This window comes from Symsagittifera roscoffensis, chromosome 5, assembly GCF_963678635.1.
Source record: "Symsagittifera roscoffensis chromosome 5, txSymRosc1.1, whole genome shotgun sequence".
In the NCBI taxonomy this organism is placed as follows: Eukaryota; Metazoa; Xenacoelomorpha; order Acoela; family Convolutidae; genus Symsagittifera; species Symsagittifera roscoffensis.
In genome coordinates this window covers 54,721,466-54,737,623 of record NC_087066.1, presented here as the reverse complement: position 1 = coordinate 54,737,623, position 16,158 = coordinate 54,721,466, and the positions used below count along the sequence as shown (strand labels likewise).

At 36.9% G+C, this 16,158-nt stretch overlaps 1 protein-coding gene across 1 annotated transcript in view; it reads right to left on the bottom strand.

The window, feature by feature from the left end:
• LOC134846796 (inner centromere protein A-like) overlaps nt 1-16,158 on the bottom strand; it is a 54,404-nt gene that overhangs the window by 19,164 nt on the left and 19,082 nt on the right. Inside the window, exons 3-7 of the mRNA XM_063864188.1 lie at nt 8,710-9,119; nt 8,333-8,538; nt 7,005-7,621; nt 4,218-5,052; nt 2,997-3,592 (exon numbers count right to left, since the gene is read on the bottom strand). Of these exons, the coding sequence (XP_063720258.1) occupies nt 2,997-3,592; nt 4,218-5,052; nt 7,005-7,621; nt 8,333-8,538; nt 8,710-9,119 (2,664 nt within the window). The remainder of the gene's footprint in view (nt 1-2,996; nt 3,593-4,217; nt 5,053-7,004; nt 7,622-8,332; nt 8,539-8,709; nt 9,120-16,158) is intronic.

Here is a 16,158-nt window from a genome sequence, read left to right as displayed (position 1 = left end):
TTTTCATCAAATCTCCATATGTATTTACTATCAGCTGCATGAATTAAAAATATGATCACATTATATCCACAGGACTTCGCGTCAGAAAACCCTACGAATCTTATTTCAGTTAATTTAACAATTTCTCATTAAACTTTTATTTCGTACCACCCAAAGAAGGTGACTTACACTGCTCACATCAAATTATGTAACGCACGAAACAAATTCACACATACACTTACTTTATATTCATACAACACCATTACACAACTAATACACCATCACGAAACCCACACCATCGATTTCAATTTATAAACTCCAATTTAATTTCACCATTCCTCTTAACTTCACATACTGTATAAAAGACACTAACATGCAAGGGATCCTTAGAAACTACGACCCTATCCGACAAATGTATGTATTCTGCCCACTAGCCAGAACTTTTATTGTTGATAAACTCTGTCCACTAATTGTCCCTCACGAGAATATAGAGCCCGTTGAAATTCCAATCCTAGAATACATTCATTACATTAAATATAATCATAAGCTTTATAATCTAATCCAAATTACACCGCATGAATTCTCACCAAGTAGTGAAGAGCAAAAGATCATCAAAGCTTTTGAATTGCTTGGGCCACTACTGAAAACTAAATGTATCACCCGCTTACTTGCTAAGCTTTGAACAACATCAAACGTCATTCATGAAATTAACCAAATTGGATTTTTTGCTGATGATTAAGTAAGTATTATTATGTATCTTACACTAATAAATTCGAAACATAACAAACCATTCTTTATAAATGTTCCACTTTCTTTTTTAGACTTCATCACACATTCATCTAAAACAGACAACAGCAAATTGAAAACTATTTTCTTAAAAATTCTAAACAAAAGCAGTATAAATGAAAAGCAGTAAAATTTAGCCCCAAAAAACATAAACTAATAAATAATCCCAAATGCAAACGTTTTGTTTTTTCACCAAGCAGTAAATTTGAAAATTAAAATTCCCCAGAAGAAGTAAAATTAACATTTCAACGCGGTAATTTGAAACAAAATTGCAGATAAATTCAGAAATTTACTAACCTTTTTACAAGATGCTCCTTTTATAAGATTTGAATCATTCACTCGCCCATAAACTCTTTCCACAATCGCACAGCTCGCCGTCGAAGAATTATTTAAATAATATATATTAAGTTTTAACTTTCATTTTTAACAACTCTAACCAGTTTTCACACATTTCACACTTTCCTTTAAAACAGTTGGAAGGAATTATATAGAAAACTACAAAACCAGCGCAGCTTACTAACATCACACAACCACAAACTAATAGCTTGACTAAGAACAAAAAGCCCACGGTACTCAAATTAGATTAAAACCAGATTAAAACTGGACAAAATTATTCTTTTGGAGACCACTTTCCAGTCTTACCACAATCGAAGGAAAAAAAGGAAAAACCAAAAAGTCCAAATACAAAACCAAACCAAAAGATAAGATTTTTGAGAAAAGGACACAACCAGAACAAGAAGAGAAAAACAAGTAATGAAAACGAAACAAAAGGTTGAACATAAAAAGAGACTCTGCAAAAAGAACCTCAAAATTATACCCTACAACCAGAGTGACCTCCTGAGCATGATCCATAGCCGGTCTTACGCACCGCACTACATCACGCTTTGTGACCCACACTCTCTTTTTGCCAAGAGTTGCTCTAGGGTGAGCGAGTCCTTAAAAGTAACCAAACTACTATAAAAACGCTTTTGCGATAACTATTAATAACAAATCTTAACTAAAACTAAACTTAACAAAGAAAATTATATATGTAAACGATTAATGCAGTATGTACAGATTTCGTAAAGCCCAAGAGAAGAGAAGCAAAGTGGAAGACAATCCAATCACATTCCAACTTCGGAATGGAAAATCCACTGATTTGCTGCCTAAAGTCACGGCCCTCAAAGGATTTAAAGTTTGTTCCAAACATCGCAGCAAAAAAAACCATTGAACCAGACCAATGACCATCTCGTTGTTGACTACACGTACAGATCCTAGTCAATTGGCACTTCACACGGAAAAGTCAAATTTCACCCTGCACGCAGTCTTGCTCCAAACTTAACGAAATCGATACATCATGGCATCGATCAGAAGTCTTGACACAATCAACCAATGAAACCCATCTTCGAGACCCCCCACGATCAACGAGACCCATCTAGAGATACGAACATGACAATCTGCACACGTCAAACACCTACAGCCACACTTCTTCTTCCCCCAAAAAGCCAATGCTCGCAACTTCAAAAAAAACCTACATCACCCGTCCTTCACTACATCAAACAACTGAAAACTGAAAACTCTCTAAACCCCGGATGGGTGGAATCAGTTCTAACCGAAAATTTATAATTTGTTATTAATATAATTCTCTAATTTCAAAAAATCTTCCTAATTAACCAATAATATTCCATACCTAACATTTGCCCCTATTTGTAAGTGCTGAAACTAATTTTAGTTTCAGCACCAGAGCAACTTGGATTAAACTAACTTGCATACATCAGTAAACACTAGATCTATTGAGACTAGGAGATATAAGAGTAAGAGTAAGATCGGTATTAGACTAACAAGTTGCACGAATCTATCCGGCCGAAAATAAGATAGCGTGACGAGCAGACGGTGTCCCTTATCTGAAATTACTCTATGAGTACAGTCAATAGCACATAACTCGCAATCGATTAATTTGCTTATTTTTTCTTGATTTACAAATTGTTCTCTTCAAAGCTGTTCTTTTTTACTTATGCAATGTTCATCCTATAACTTCATTCTCATGACAACAATTGAAATAAAATGAAAACTACAGCTGATAATGGAGAGCATATGATTCACGAATAACATTATCAGCATGGATCTGTGTCGATGACAGAATTGACTTGATGACATTCATGCCACATTTAGATGAGCTCACTTTGTCTGTAACCTAATTGAAAAGACGAACAGCATGACGAATGAATTAAGCTAATGACACATCTGTTTACCTTGGTTGACCAGTTCCTCTCTCTGTCTCTGCTCTGCCAGAGCTGCCACTCTCTGCTCCTGTCTCAACTTCTCCTCCGCTTCCGCCTTCTGTCTCTCAAACCTCTCCTCCGCTTCCCGCTTCTGCTTCTCAATCTGCTTCTGCTTTGCACTCAGGTTCTCCTCTCGCTCGACCCTCTCTCGTCTGAACTGCTCTTGCATCTTTTGCTGCTGCAAATTCAGCCGCTCAATTTGATCCGCCAACTCGGAATGATTCTTTCGTTCAGTTACCAGCTCTTTTTGCTGGTCTTCGAACTGTTTTTGCAACTTGTCAAGTTCTGCCTTGTTCTTCAGCTGCTCATTGAACATGTCTTGTTTCAGCTTCTCAACTTTCGCCTCTAACATTTCCCGAGCCTTCTCTCCTTCCTCGGTCAGTTTCGCCAGCTCCGCAACGTGTTTCTTCTCGATTCTCTTACGATCTTCTTCAGTTTTTCGCTTCAAAGTTTCCATCTCCGCAACGTGTTTCTTCTCGATTCTCTTACGATCTTGTTCAGTTTTTCGCTTCAAAGTTTCCATCTGCTGCGAGAATTGTCTTTGCATCTCACTCAGCTCCTGTTGTCTGAAACAGTTTTCCTCGTGGAAAATACAGCGCACAAAGACAGAAAAACTTATTTGTATCCTGTAAAATCAAAGGTAGAAAATTTTTCTTTTCTTCGTGTTTGGGTCATTTTTATCCAGACAAAATTTGTCCTTTACAAAGTTTTTTACCAAGTGTTCTTACACATTTTGGTAGAAATTGATTTCCAGGGCATCACATTTCATCAATTTTTGATTATGAAGAGCAGAATTTCAAAAGATGCTGTTTTTATCAAATGAATAGTAAGATCCGTAGTTTCGAGCTTGCCAACAGAGGGCAACTATATACAAAGTTTGAGCTGGTTATTGCCTTCAAATTGTGAGACGTCAAGTTATTATGTTATAAGTTAGTAAGTGCGTGGCATGGCGTATATTAGCCCTAGAGCCTTTAAAGCGTAATCGGCAAACTAAATCAATCCGAATTGAATTGAGGGAAGTAAGTTGCTCTGAATAACACATGGAAAAAGTGATTGCAAAACATTCTTTATTATAAAACTGTCAAAAAAGACTGACCTCAAACTCAGGTATTTGACCCTCGGTCCTTTTGTTAGTTTTTAGAAGTATTCAAAATCAAACTTTATTTTTTAAAGAAGAAATATGTGTTTCACCTGCGTTCTTCTTCCTCTCTTCTCTGCTGCTCCACTTCTGCCAGCCGCTTTTCCTTCTCTTCTATTTCCAGTTTCAGTTTCATCCACTCTGTCTTCACTTTATTCACATCTACTGTGTCCAGTGGGGGCGCCCTTTCGACCATCTTCCACAGTTCTTGCATTCCCTTCTGGAAGGCCTCCTCCTCCTCCCGATTACTCTTGTCTCTGCACGAGTCTAGTATATGGTATTTGAGTCCCTTCCCTCTGGGAAACTTCTGTTGCACGGACCTTATGTATTTGGCCGCCAACTGAGCGTCGGTTTGTTTGGTTATTCGTTTTCGTGATTCGATACTTCGTGAATCCATTTTTAGCCGAGTAAAAACTATCACAGCTTGCGACCAAAACTTCGCACCAAACATGCCTTCAAAAACACGAATCGTTCCGACAAGGCTCCCATCTAGCCGAGGATCTTGTCCATTCACAGCTATAACAAATAGGTTGACATAATCGCATTTGGTTTTTAGTTTGATCACAAGGTCAGAGATGATGCTGGCGTCCGCATCCCTTTCGGGGTCGTCGAACCCCACTGTGTCAATTAGGGATACGGGCGTCTCCCTATTTCCGTTATAAAAGACGTTGCCAAAGGTGGTTGTGTCGGTACACCCTTGTGCCTCTGCGGAAACAGGGAACAGATCTGCATCGTGGGCTTTGCCTGCCACTACATTACACAGGCTACTTTTGCCTGTCCCTGTCTTGCCCACAACTAGCACTTTCTTGAAAGTGTTCCCGTTGATGTCTTCGACAAGACTACTACTCTGAGGTCCTCTTGACATTTCGCTGCTACTCGCCGCCACTTCTAACAAAAAAGCAAAGTTATCACAACCCTTCGGTTTGAAGTTGTCTTGACCTAAACTGATCGCAATTCACTGAGGCACTTTAGAAAATTGAGTTTTTACTTGGAGTGGTCACTCATAGAAAAATTTCAGATAAGGTACGTCTGTTCGTCACGCTATCTTAATTTCGACCAGATAGGTTTGTGCAACATCTTAGTCTAATACCAATCTTAATCTTACTCATATTTCTCCTTGTCTCAATATATCTAGTGTATACTGGTCTTCGCGGGTTAGATATATTGAACTTGTTCCATAGGAGAACAACTGTCTTCTAAGTTATATTCAGATTGTTCTGGTGCTGAAACTACAAGTAGTTTCAGCACTACAAATAATGTCAGTGTTAGTTATGGAATATGATTGGTTAGTTAATAGTATTTTAAAGAGATGGTTATATAATGTTTTTTTGAAATAAATTTATAAAATGTATTTGTTTGGGTTGGTTTTGTCTTTGGCATGATTTCGTGTGAGCAGTGAATGTCTTTTTGCTTGGTGTTAGGAATTGAAATGTTAGTGCAAAAAGGTTAATTGTATTGAAAAACGGCTCGTAAGCTTTGGTGTTTGTTTGTGTGCGAGCGATTCTGTTATCAAAATTCTTATCAGTGGTTTTATTATATTTCTTCAAACTTTAAAGTGATAGCTTTATCAAGAATAAAATTGGTTATAAACACTAGTTTCAAACTGGTTCCACCAATCCGGGTCTTAGAGTGTTTTTATTTTTCAAATTGTTTATTTAGTGAAGGATGGAGGGATTTCTTGGTATTTTGGAGTAGTTTTCTATTGAAGCAGTGACTGCGTGAATGAATGAGAGTTGTAGTTAATATCGTAGCGAGTAGAATAACAGTTGTTCTTGTTCCAGAAGTGGGTCTCGCTTTTATCCTAGATCATCTTAAGTGATCGTGTCAAGATTTCATATTGATGCAATGATGTGTTGATTTCGTTAAGCTAGAGCGAGACTACATGCAAGATGAAGTTTGAATTTTCTGTGTGAAGTGCCAAGTGACTAGAATCTGTATTTGAGGTCAACATCGAGTTGACCATTAGTCTGTTTCAATGGTTTTCCTATGTTGCGAAGTTAGGTCCATACTTTAAATCCTTTGTCTAGAGATACGAACTTGACAATCTGCGCACGTCAAACACCAACAGCCAATTTTCTTCTCCCCTCAAGAAGCCAATGCTCGCAACTTCAAAAAGAACCTACATCACCCGTCCTTCACTACATCAAACAACTAAAAACTTAAAACACTCTAAACCCCGGATGGGTGGAACCAGTTCTAAACTAAAACTCATAATTGGTTATAAATATAATTCTCTAATTTTAAAAAATCTTCCTAATTAACCAATCATATGCCATACCTAACATTTCCCCCTATTTGTAAGTGCTGAAACTACTTTTAGTTTCAGCATCAGAGCAACTTGGATTAAACTAACTTGCATACATCAGTATACACTAGATCTATTGAGACTAGGAGATATAAGAGTAAGAGTAAGATCGGTATTAGATTAACAAGTTGCACGAATCTATCCGGCCGAAAATAAGATAGCGTGACGAGCAGACGGTGTCCCTTATCTGAAATTACTCTATGAGTACAGTCAATAGCACATAACTCGCAATCGATTAATTTGCTTATTTTTTCTTGATTTACAAATTGTTCTCTTCAAAGCTGTTCTTTTTTACTTATGCAATGTTCATCCTATAACTTCATTCTCATGACAACAATTGAAATAAAATGAAAACTACAGCTGATAATGGAGAGCATATGATTCACGAATAACCTTATCAGCATGGATCTGTGTCGATGACAGAATTGACTTGATGACTTTCATGCCACATTTAGATGAGCTCACGTTGTTTGTAATCTAATTGAAAAGAAGAACAGCATGACGAATGAATTAAGCTAATGACACATCTGTTTACCTTGGTTGACCAGTTCCTCTCTCTGTCTCTGCTCTGCCAGAGCTGCCACACTCTGCTGCTGTCTCAACTTCTCCTCCGCCTCCGCCTTCTGTCTCTCAAACCTCTCCTCCGCTTCCCGCTCCTGCTTCTCAATCTGCTTCTGCTTTGCATTCAGCTTCTCCTCTTGCTCGACCCTCTCTCGTCTGAACTGCTCTTGCATCTTTTGCTGCCGCAAATTCAGCTGCTCAATTTGATCCGCCAACTTGGAATGATTGTTTCCTGCAGTTATCAACATTTTTTTGTTCTGTTCCTCCTCCTTTTGCTGGTCTTCGAACTGTTTTTGCAACTTGTCAAGTTCTGCTTTGTTCTTCAGCTGTTCATTGAAAATACCTTGTTTCAGCTTCTCAACTTTCGCCTCTAACATTTCCCGATCCTCCTCTCTTTCCTCGGTCAGTTTCGCCAGCTCCGCAACGTGTTTCTTCTCGATTCTCTCACGATCTTCTTCAGTTTTTCGCTTCAAAGTTTCCATCTCCGCAATGTGTTTCTTCTCGATTCTCTCACGATCTTCTTCAGTTTTTCGCTCAAAAGATTCCATCTTCTGCGAGAATTGTCTTTGCATCTCACTCAGCTCCTGTTCTCTGAAACAGTTTTCCTCGTGGAAATAACAGCGCAAAAAGACAGAAAATTTTATTTGTATCCTGTAAAATCAAAGGTAGAAAATCTAGACTACTTGTTGAAACTACAGTCAAAACTCAATAAAGCGCAATCCTCTTGTTTGGGTCATTTTTTATCCAGACAAAATTTGTCCTTTACAAAGTTTTTTACCAAGTGTTCTTACACATTTTGGTAGAAATTGATTTCCAGGGCATCACATTTCATCAATTTTTGATTATGAAGAGCAAAATTTCAAAAGATGCTGTTTTGAGCAAATTAATAGTAAGATCCGTAGTTTAGAGCTTGCCAACAGAGGGCAATTATATACAAAAATTTGAGCTGATTATTGCTTTCAAATTGAGAGACGTCAGGTTATTATGTTCTAAGTCAGTAAGTGCGTGGCATGGCATATATTAGCCCTAGAGCCTTTAAAGCGTAATCGGCGAACTAAATCAATCCGAATTGAATTGAGGGAAGTAAATTGCTTTGAATAACCCATAGAAAAGTGATTGCAAAACATTCTTTATTATAGAACTGTCAAAAAAGACTGACCTCAAAATCAGGTATTTGACCCTTGGTCCTTTTGTTAGTATTCAGAGGTTTTCAAAATCAAACTTTTTTTCTTAAAGAAGAAACATGTGTTTCACCTGCGTTCTTCTTCCTCTCTTCTCTGCTGCTCCACTTCTGCCAGCTACTTTTTCTTTTCTTCTATTTCCTGTTTCAGTTTCATCGACTCTGTCTTCACCTTATTCACATCTTCTGTGTCCAGTGGGGGCGCCATTTTGACCATCTTCCACAGTTCTTGCTTTCCCTTCTGGAAGGCCTCCTCCTCATCCCGATAACTCTTGTCTCTGCACGAGTCTAGTATGTGGTTTTTGAGTCCCTTCCCTCTGGGAAACTTCTGTTGCACGAATTTTATGTTTTTAGCCGCCAACTGAGCGTCGGTTTGTTGGGTTATTACTTTTCGTGATTCGATACTTCGTGAATCCATTGGTAGCCGAGTTAAAATTATCACAGCTTGCGACCAAAACTTCGCACCAAACATGCCTTAAAAAGCACGAATTGTTCCGACAAGGCTCCCATCTAGCCGAGGATCTTGTTCATTCACAGTTATAACGAATAGGTTGACATAATCGCATTTGGTTCTTAGTTTGATCACGAGGTTGGAGATGAGCCTGGCGTTCGCATCCCTTTCGGGGTCGTCAAACCCCACTGTGTCAATTAGGGATACGGGCGTCTCCCTATTTCCGTTATAAAAGACGTTGCCAAAGGTGGTTAGGTCGGTACACCCTTGCGCCTCTGCGGAAACAGGGAACAGATCTGCATCGTAGGCTTTGCCTGCCACCACATTACACAGGCTACTTTTGCCTGTCCCTGTCTTGCCCACAATTATTACTTTCTTGAACGTGTTCCCGTTGATGTCTTCAACAAGACTACTACTCTGAGGTCCACTTGACATTTCGCTGCTCCTCACCGCCACTTCTAACAAAAAAGCAAAGTTATCACAACCCTTTTGTTTGAAGTTGTCTTGACCCAAAACTGATCTCAATTCACTGAAGCACTCTAGAAAATTGAGTTTTTACTTGGAGTGGTCACTCATAGAGTAATTTCAGATAAGGTAAGTCTGTTCGTCACGCTATCTTATTTTCGACCGGATAGGTTTGTGCAACATCTTGGTCTAATACCAATCTTAATCTTACTCTTATATCTCCTTGTCTCAATATATCTAGTGTTTACTGGTCTTCGCGGGTTAGATATATTGAAATTGTTCCAAAGGAGAACAACTGTCTTCTAAGTTACAATCAGATTCTTTTGGTGCTGAAACTACAAGTAGTTTCAGCACTACAAATAATGTCAGTGTTAGTTATGAAATATGATTGGTTAGTTAATAGTATTTTAAAGAGATGGTTATATAATGTTTTTTTTGTACAAGTTTAAAAAATGTGATTGTGTGGGTTAGTTTTGTCTTTGGCATGGTTTCGTGTGAGCAGTGAATGTCTTTTGCTTGGTGTTAGGAATTGAATTATTAGTGCAAAGTGGTTAAATATATTGAAAAAGGGCTGGTAAGCTTTGGTGTTTGTTAGTGTGCGAGCGATTCTGTTATCAAACTTCTTATCAGTCGTTCTATTATATCTCTTTAAATTTTAGAGTGATAGCTTTATCAAGAATAAAATTGGTTATAAACACTAGTTTTAAACTGGTTCCACCAATCCGAGTTTTAGAGAGTTTTTATTTTTCAAAATGTTTAGTTAGTGAAGGATGGAGGGATTTCTTGGTTTTTTGGAGTAGTTTTCTTTCGGAGCAGTGACAGTTGTTTTTGTAGAGAGTAGAATAACAGTTGTTCTTGTTCCAGAAGTGGGTCTCGCTTTTATCCTAGATCACCTTAAGTGATCGTGTCAAGATTTCATATTGATGCAATGATGTGTTGATTTCGTTAAGCTAGAGCGAGACTACATGCAAGATGAAGTTTGAACTTTCTGTGTGAAGTGCCAAGTGACTAGGATCTGTATTTGAGGTCAACATCGAGTTGGCCATTAGTATGTTTCAATGGTTTTCCTATGCTGCGAAGTTGGGTCCATACTTTAAATCCATTGAGGGTAGTGACTACGGCAACAAACCTAATAGATTTGCCATTCCAGAGTTGGTGAGTAATCGAATTTTCATCTTCCTTTGCTGATCGTTCCGTTGGCTCTAAGAAATGTTTTTACATTGCAAAATTAATCTTTATATTGTAAGTGAGATGAGTTTTAGTTATGGTATTCATTAGTTGTTTTCGCGAAATCATTTTTATATAGTTTTGATTATTTTAAGGAGTCGAACACCCTAGATTAACTCTCATCAAAAACTGAGTGCGTGATTTAATGGTTGTTATAGCGCGGTGAGTTAAGTCGGCTATAGAGCATGCTCAGGACATCCAATTGGGTGGCGAAGCCAGTTGATAGAGTATGAATTTACCGTCTCTTTGAGCAGAGTCTCTTTTTGAGTTCAAATTTTTGTTCTTTTATATCAGGTGTTTTTTCTTTTTTTGTTCTTGGTTGTGTCCTTTTATCAAAAACAGATTGTTATATTTTGTTTTTTGTTTTGATTTTTTGGTGTTTTAAGTGATTTCAATAAAAACTGAAAGTGGGTTTCAAAAGAATAATTTGTCCAGTTTTAATCTGGGTTTAAACTGGTCTGAGTACAGTCAGACTTTTTTATACATGCGGTTGGTTTTGTGTTATTAGTATGCTGCGTTGGTTACTTTAAGCTCACTCATAATTCCTTGCAAGCGGGTTAAAGGAAAGTCTGTGCTTTTTTTGGGTTTTATTCTTTTATTGAGTGACTGGTGAAATCTAAAAAAGAATTGAAAAAAAACACGTGTAAAAATGGTGAGTTTCATGTTTTATATATAAGAGTTGATAATAAAATTCATGCTTACGGGTTTTCAGTAACGGGAAAAATTCCACGGGGGATTTTAGTCTTGATTGTGTCCGATGTTACTGGAGGCTTTGCAAGCATGCAGATTACGTTTTTAGTGCGAAGCAGAGGCCAAAGAAATTCAAGCGCTCCGATTATGTTTATTCTTCGGTAAGTGTTTAAAGCTCATGATTTATGTTCTGAATTAGTTTATATAGTTTATGGTAAATTTATTATTGTGAATGTGTTCGATTAGGGTGGTTTCATTGGGCTGTATATATTCGTGGAGAATTATTATGGGGAGGGCTTTGTCGATTGGTAAAGTCTTAGGCAGTGGGCAAAACATATACATCTGTCTGATGAAAACATAATTACGGAGGAAGCCATGTAAATTAGTAGATTTAATGCAATAGGTAAAATTTAAGAAATATGGTGATGTGTAGTTTGATTTAATAAACAAAAAACGATGCTGTGGGTTACGGGCTAGTGAGTTGGTTATATTATGTTTTTGTATGAATTTCTTAATTGTGTTTGTGTGGGTTAGTTTTGTCTTAGTAGTGAATGTCTCTTCATTTTGGTGTAAGGAAGTGAAATGTTTGTTCAAACTAGTTAAGTTTATTGAAAAACGGCTCGTAAGCTTTGGTGTTTGTTAGTGCGCGAGCGATTGTGTTATCAAATTTTTTATTAGTGGTTTTATTATATCTCTACATTACGAGGCCACACTGTGCACTGAATAGGAGCACAATTTTGTGTTTGTATGTTCCTGGATTCCAAACACAAGTCTTTAAACATGGTAAAATTTTGTCGGAACGATCAAAGAGAAGGAAAGAAAAAAAAGAACAAGGGAGCAATCTTGTCGCGTAATCGGCCTACAATGCACAAAATGCACAGTTTGGCCTCATAATGTAAATATTTTTAGAGATACTTTTATCAAGAACATAATTGGTTATAAATGCTAGTTTTAAACTGGTGGAAAATAGTTCATAACTTCAACTGTGGTCATTTCTTGTCTAAGTTCACAACTTGGACTAAAATTTAGTGTATTGAGTTATATATGAGGTGTATAACTCATAGAGTAATTTTGGATAGGGTACACCGTCTGCTCGTCAAGCTATCTTATTTTCGGCCGGATAAATTCGTGCAACTTCTTAGTCTAATACCGATCCTTATCTTACTTTTATATCTACTAGTCTCAGGGTGTTTAACTAGTCTCTGCTAGGCTCAATTGATCTAGAGTATACTGTTTTTATTGCGGCTGCCGAAGTTCTCGAGGAGAGGCAACTAATTTCTAAGTTAAATTCAAATCTCTCTGGTGCTGAAATTATAAGTAATTTCAGCACTTACAAATAAGTGGGTTGTTAGTTAGATGGATTATGATTGGTTACTATTAAATATTTTACAGTGGTAAAATATCTAATTTATATGAAATAATAAAATGTAAATTAGATCAAGTTCCACCCATCCGGGGTTTACCGAGTTTTTGAGTTTTATCTCTTTCTTCTGCAATTGAAGGATGGTTGATGAACGTTGGTATTTGGCAAATATCATTTTTCTTGTCCGGTTTCTCTTTGAAGAAAAACGTTCCAGAACGCTGGAATTATGGACATGAAGTTTTTATCTTGTCGTTCGACAACGACTGTGATCTCCAATGAAATCAACCCGATTTCAAAATGGTCTACTATGTCAAGTTTGTCTGTATTAGTGGAGAACTGTTTTGTGTTCAGCCTCGTCTGAAAATGGCAAGAAATTCGTGTTTGGAAGGGATGCCTTGTAACTCGGATCTGCACATATACTTGAACATCGAGATGGTCATTGATCTGGTTCAATGAAGTCCTTTACTGCGAAGTCAAGTCGTACTTTGAATCCTTTGAGTCGTGATTGTGGACGGCATGTCGGTTGTGTTTTAGCCATTCTTTTGGTCGAGTGTGATGGGATCGTCTAGCCTGTGGATGTTCGTCTTTGTTGTTGTGGATGATCTATGTACTGCATATTATGATTTACTTTTTTTAAAATTTTTGTTAGTTTGGTTTTTTAGTTATGATCTTAGTTAGTTGTTCTCACAAAAGCGTTTTACTTTAGTTCAGTTATTTTGAAGAGTTACTCACCCTTGAGGAATGGGAGTATGATTTCGTGCTGTTTCTTTGAGGGGTCCTGTTTTGTGATAACGTTTTATGTTGGTTTTTTCTGGTTTTTTTTATGTTACTTTTGATTGTGTCCTTTTTTCAAAAATCAAATTGTTTTTGGTTTGGGTTTGTCTTACGACCTTTTTGTGTTTTATTATTTCTTTCTTAGACTTTGTAATAGTCTTCAAAAGAATAAATTATCCAGTTTTAAACTGGGTTAATCCGGTTTGGGTACCGCTGGTTTTCTTTTCTTAGTCATGCTGTTATTTTATGATTTGTGGTGTTTAGTAAGCTGCATTGGTTAGTTTGGTGTAGTATATAACTCCATTCCAACCGGGTTAAAGAAAATTTGGAAACTTGTTATCGTTAGTTTGAGTTGTTGTTATTGAAAACTTGAAACCTAAAAGCATTATTTTAAACAATTCTTTGTGGAAGCTGTGCGAGTATAGATAGAATTCTTGTGCGAATGAATGAAAATATTGAAAAAGTTAGTACTGCTTTCTCATTTATAAATTTATTGCTTGAATTTTGAATTTTACTACATTTGAGAAAACTATAAATTTTCATTGTAAATAATTTTACTGCTTTTTGGGGAAATTATTTATAAATAAAATTACTACATTGGGTATGAATTTTACTTCATTATTTAGTGCGAAAAACTTAGTATAGCAAAATAGTTTTATCAAATAAGTTTTAGCAAAAGAGTTTTACTAGATTTATGTTCTAATTTAACAAGTTTGCTTTTTGTTTTTTCTTTTTTCTTTTTGTAGATGATGGTGGTGAGAAGACTAAAAGAGAAAATTAAACATTTATAGAAAAAGTTAGTATAATTTGAATTTATTAGTGAAATTTATTTGAATTATACTTACCTTAGTCATCGGGGAAAAAGCCATCTGGGAAGATTTCGTGAATCAAATCGGATGTTTTTAATAACTTGGCTAGTATGCGAATGGTATTTTTAGTTTGCAGCAGTGGCCAAAGCAATTCAAGTGCGTTGATGGTGTTTAGTTCTTTGATGCCTACTGCGAATTCATGAGGTGTGGTTTTGATTAGGTTTTAAAGTTTGTGATTATATTTAGTATTATGAATAAACTTTATTATGGGGATTTCAATAGGTTGAATGAATTCATGCGGGATGAGGAAGGGTCGTGATTTTTCATCTTAGAAGGTCTTCGTGATGGGACAGAATATATACATTTGGGTAATGGGATCGTAGTTGCGGAGGATGCCGTGGAGATTAGTATTTTTAATGCAATATGTAAAATTAAGAAAAAATGGTGACGTGTATTTCGAGTTAATAAACTGAAAACGATGGTGGGGTTGTCGTGATGGTGTGTGTAAGTCAAAATGGGTCTGTATAAATCGATAATATGTGTAAGTATGTGTTTCTTTAGTGCGTAACATTATGTCGTGGGAACAGTGCAAATTGCGTTCCTGCGGTAAAAGAAAGTGAAAGGTTAGTGAAGATAACTGAAATTTATCATAGAAGCTTTCATATGCTTGTATGTCGATTAGTGCTTCGGAAATAATGTGATCGTGCTTTTTATCAAAAATATTGAGTGTAAAAAGGTATGGTGTTTAAAAAAAAAATTTCAGTTAGTTGCGGGTTTGCAAAGCGGTCTTCATCTAAAAATTGATCTTGGTTAGGGCGTATGATGTTTTGATCGTAATATTCGATTGAGAAATCGTTAGCTCGGTGTGCGGTGAATGTTTTTAGTAACTTTTTAAATCCAACATATGTAAATTGTCGAGGGGTTAGTGGCGTTGTGAGTCTATATTGTATATCTTTGCTTCTTTCATTATCTTCATGTGTATTAGTAAGTGGTAGAAAAAGAGGATTAGTATAGTGGTAACACGATGACCAATGAAGTGTTGGCATTAAAACGTGCTCGTCAACAAAATTTCTAGTGTCATTAGTCGTGGTAGAGGTATTTAACGTGTATTGTGGAAACGATGGTAAGGTTATTTGAAAGAAGTTTTTTGTATGTGTGTGTTTTGGGTGGTTGATATACTCTTTGGCTGTTCCGGCTTTGACTGTGAATGGGTGATTTGGGAATTTTCGTTTAAAAGTGCGGTAGGCTCGGTTAGTGGTAGTGGATGTTTCAGTGGATGTGGATGATTGAGCTAATGATAGGGTGTAATCTGATAGAGGTGTAGGTGTTGGTGGGTTTGATGATGTTGCTGTGGATTATAATTGATTGATGTGAAGAGTGTGGGGGTATGTTAATTGTTGTTTTAATGTAATAAAATTATCGATTTCTGCGTAAATTTGGACAGTATCTGGGGAGTTATTATGTGATCTTTCAGAAGTAGATGGCGAATAGGTTGGGGTTACTTGAGAAGCGTAAGAGGGAGTGGAAAAGGATGGGAGTGGATGACTGGTTTGAATGGGTTGGAAGGGGGGTCTTGAAAAAACCGAGGGTTTGGTCTGGGTATGGGTAGAGGGCAATGGTTTGGAGTTTACAAATTCGTCGGGAGTTTCTACGTCGGAGTTGTTAAATTGTGAGATGGTATGAAAAACTGAAATATCTGAGTTAGTGTCTGAATTCGTGCTTGATGGTATATTAATAACTGGGAAATCGGGTGGCGGGAAAGGGAAAAGTGAATAATTGCGATTGGATTTTTTAGGTTGGCTAGGTGGGAATTTGAGCGATGGAGGGCTCCAATTTGTCGGCTCATCGTGCGCTAAAAAAATGATTATGTTGAGACTGAAAAGTGGTGGTATGAGGTTGTTCAAAAATTTGTTCATACGTATAATCATTTTGTGAAAGATTTGTCGTTATGTGTTGGATGGGGCTTTGTGCTGTAATTGGTCTGAAATTTGGATTGTTTGTGATTGCTAAGCTTCGAAAATTTTGGGGAACTAAAGATAGTGGATGATTTTGTGGTAGGGCTGGTATTTGTGGTGCTGTAGGTGCTGTGTCTTCAGTATTATGTTCTTCGTCGTTTGTATTTGGTCTTGTGGCTAATTTTGTGTTTTATTCTTTTATTTGTGCGTCTAA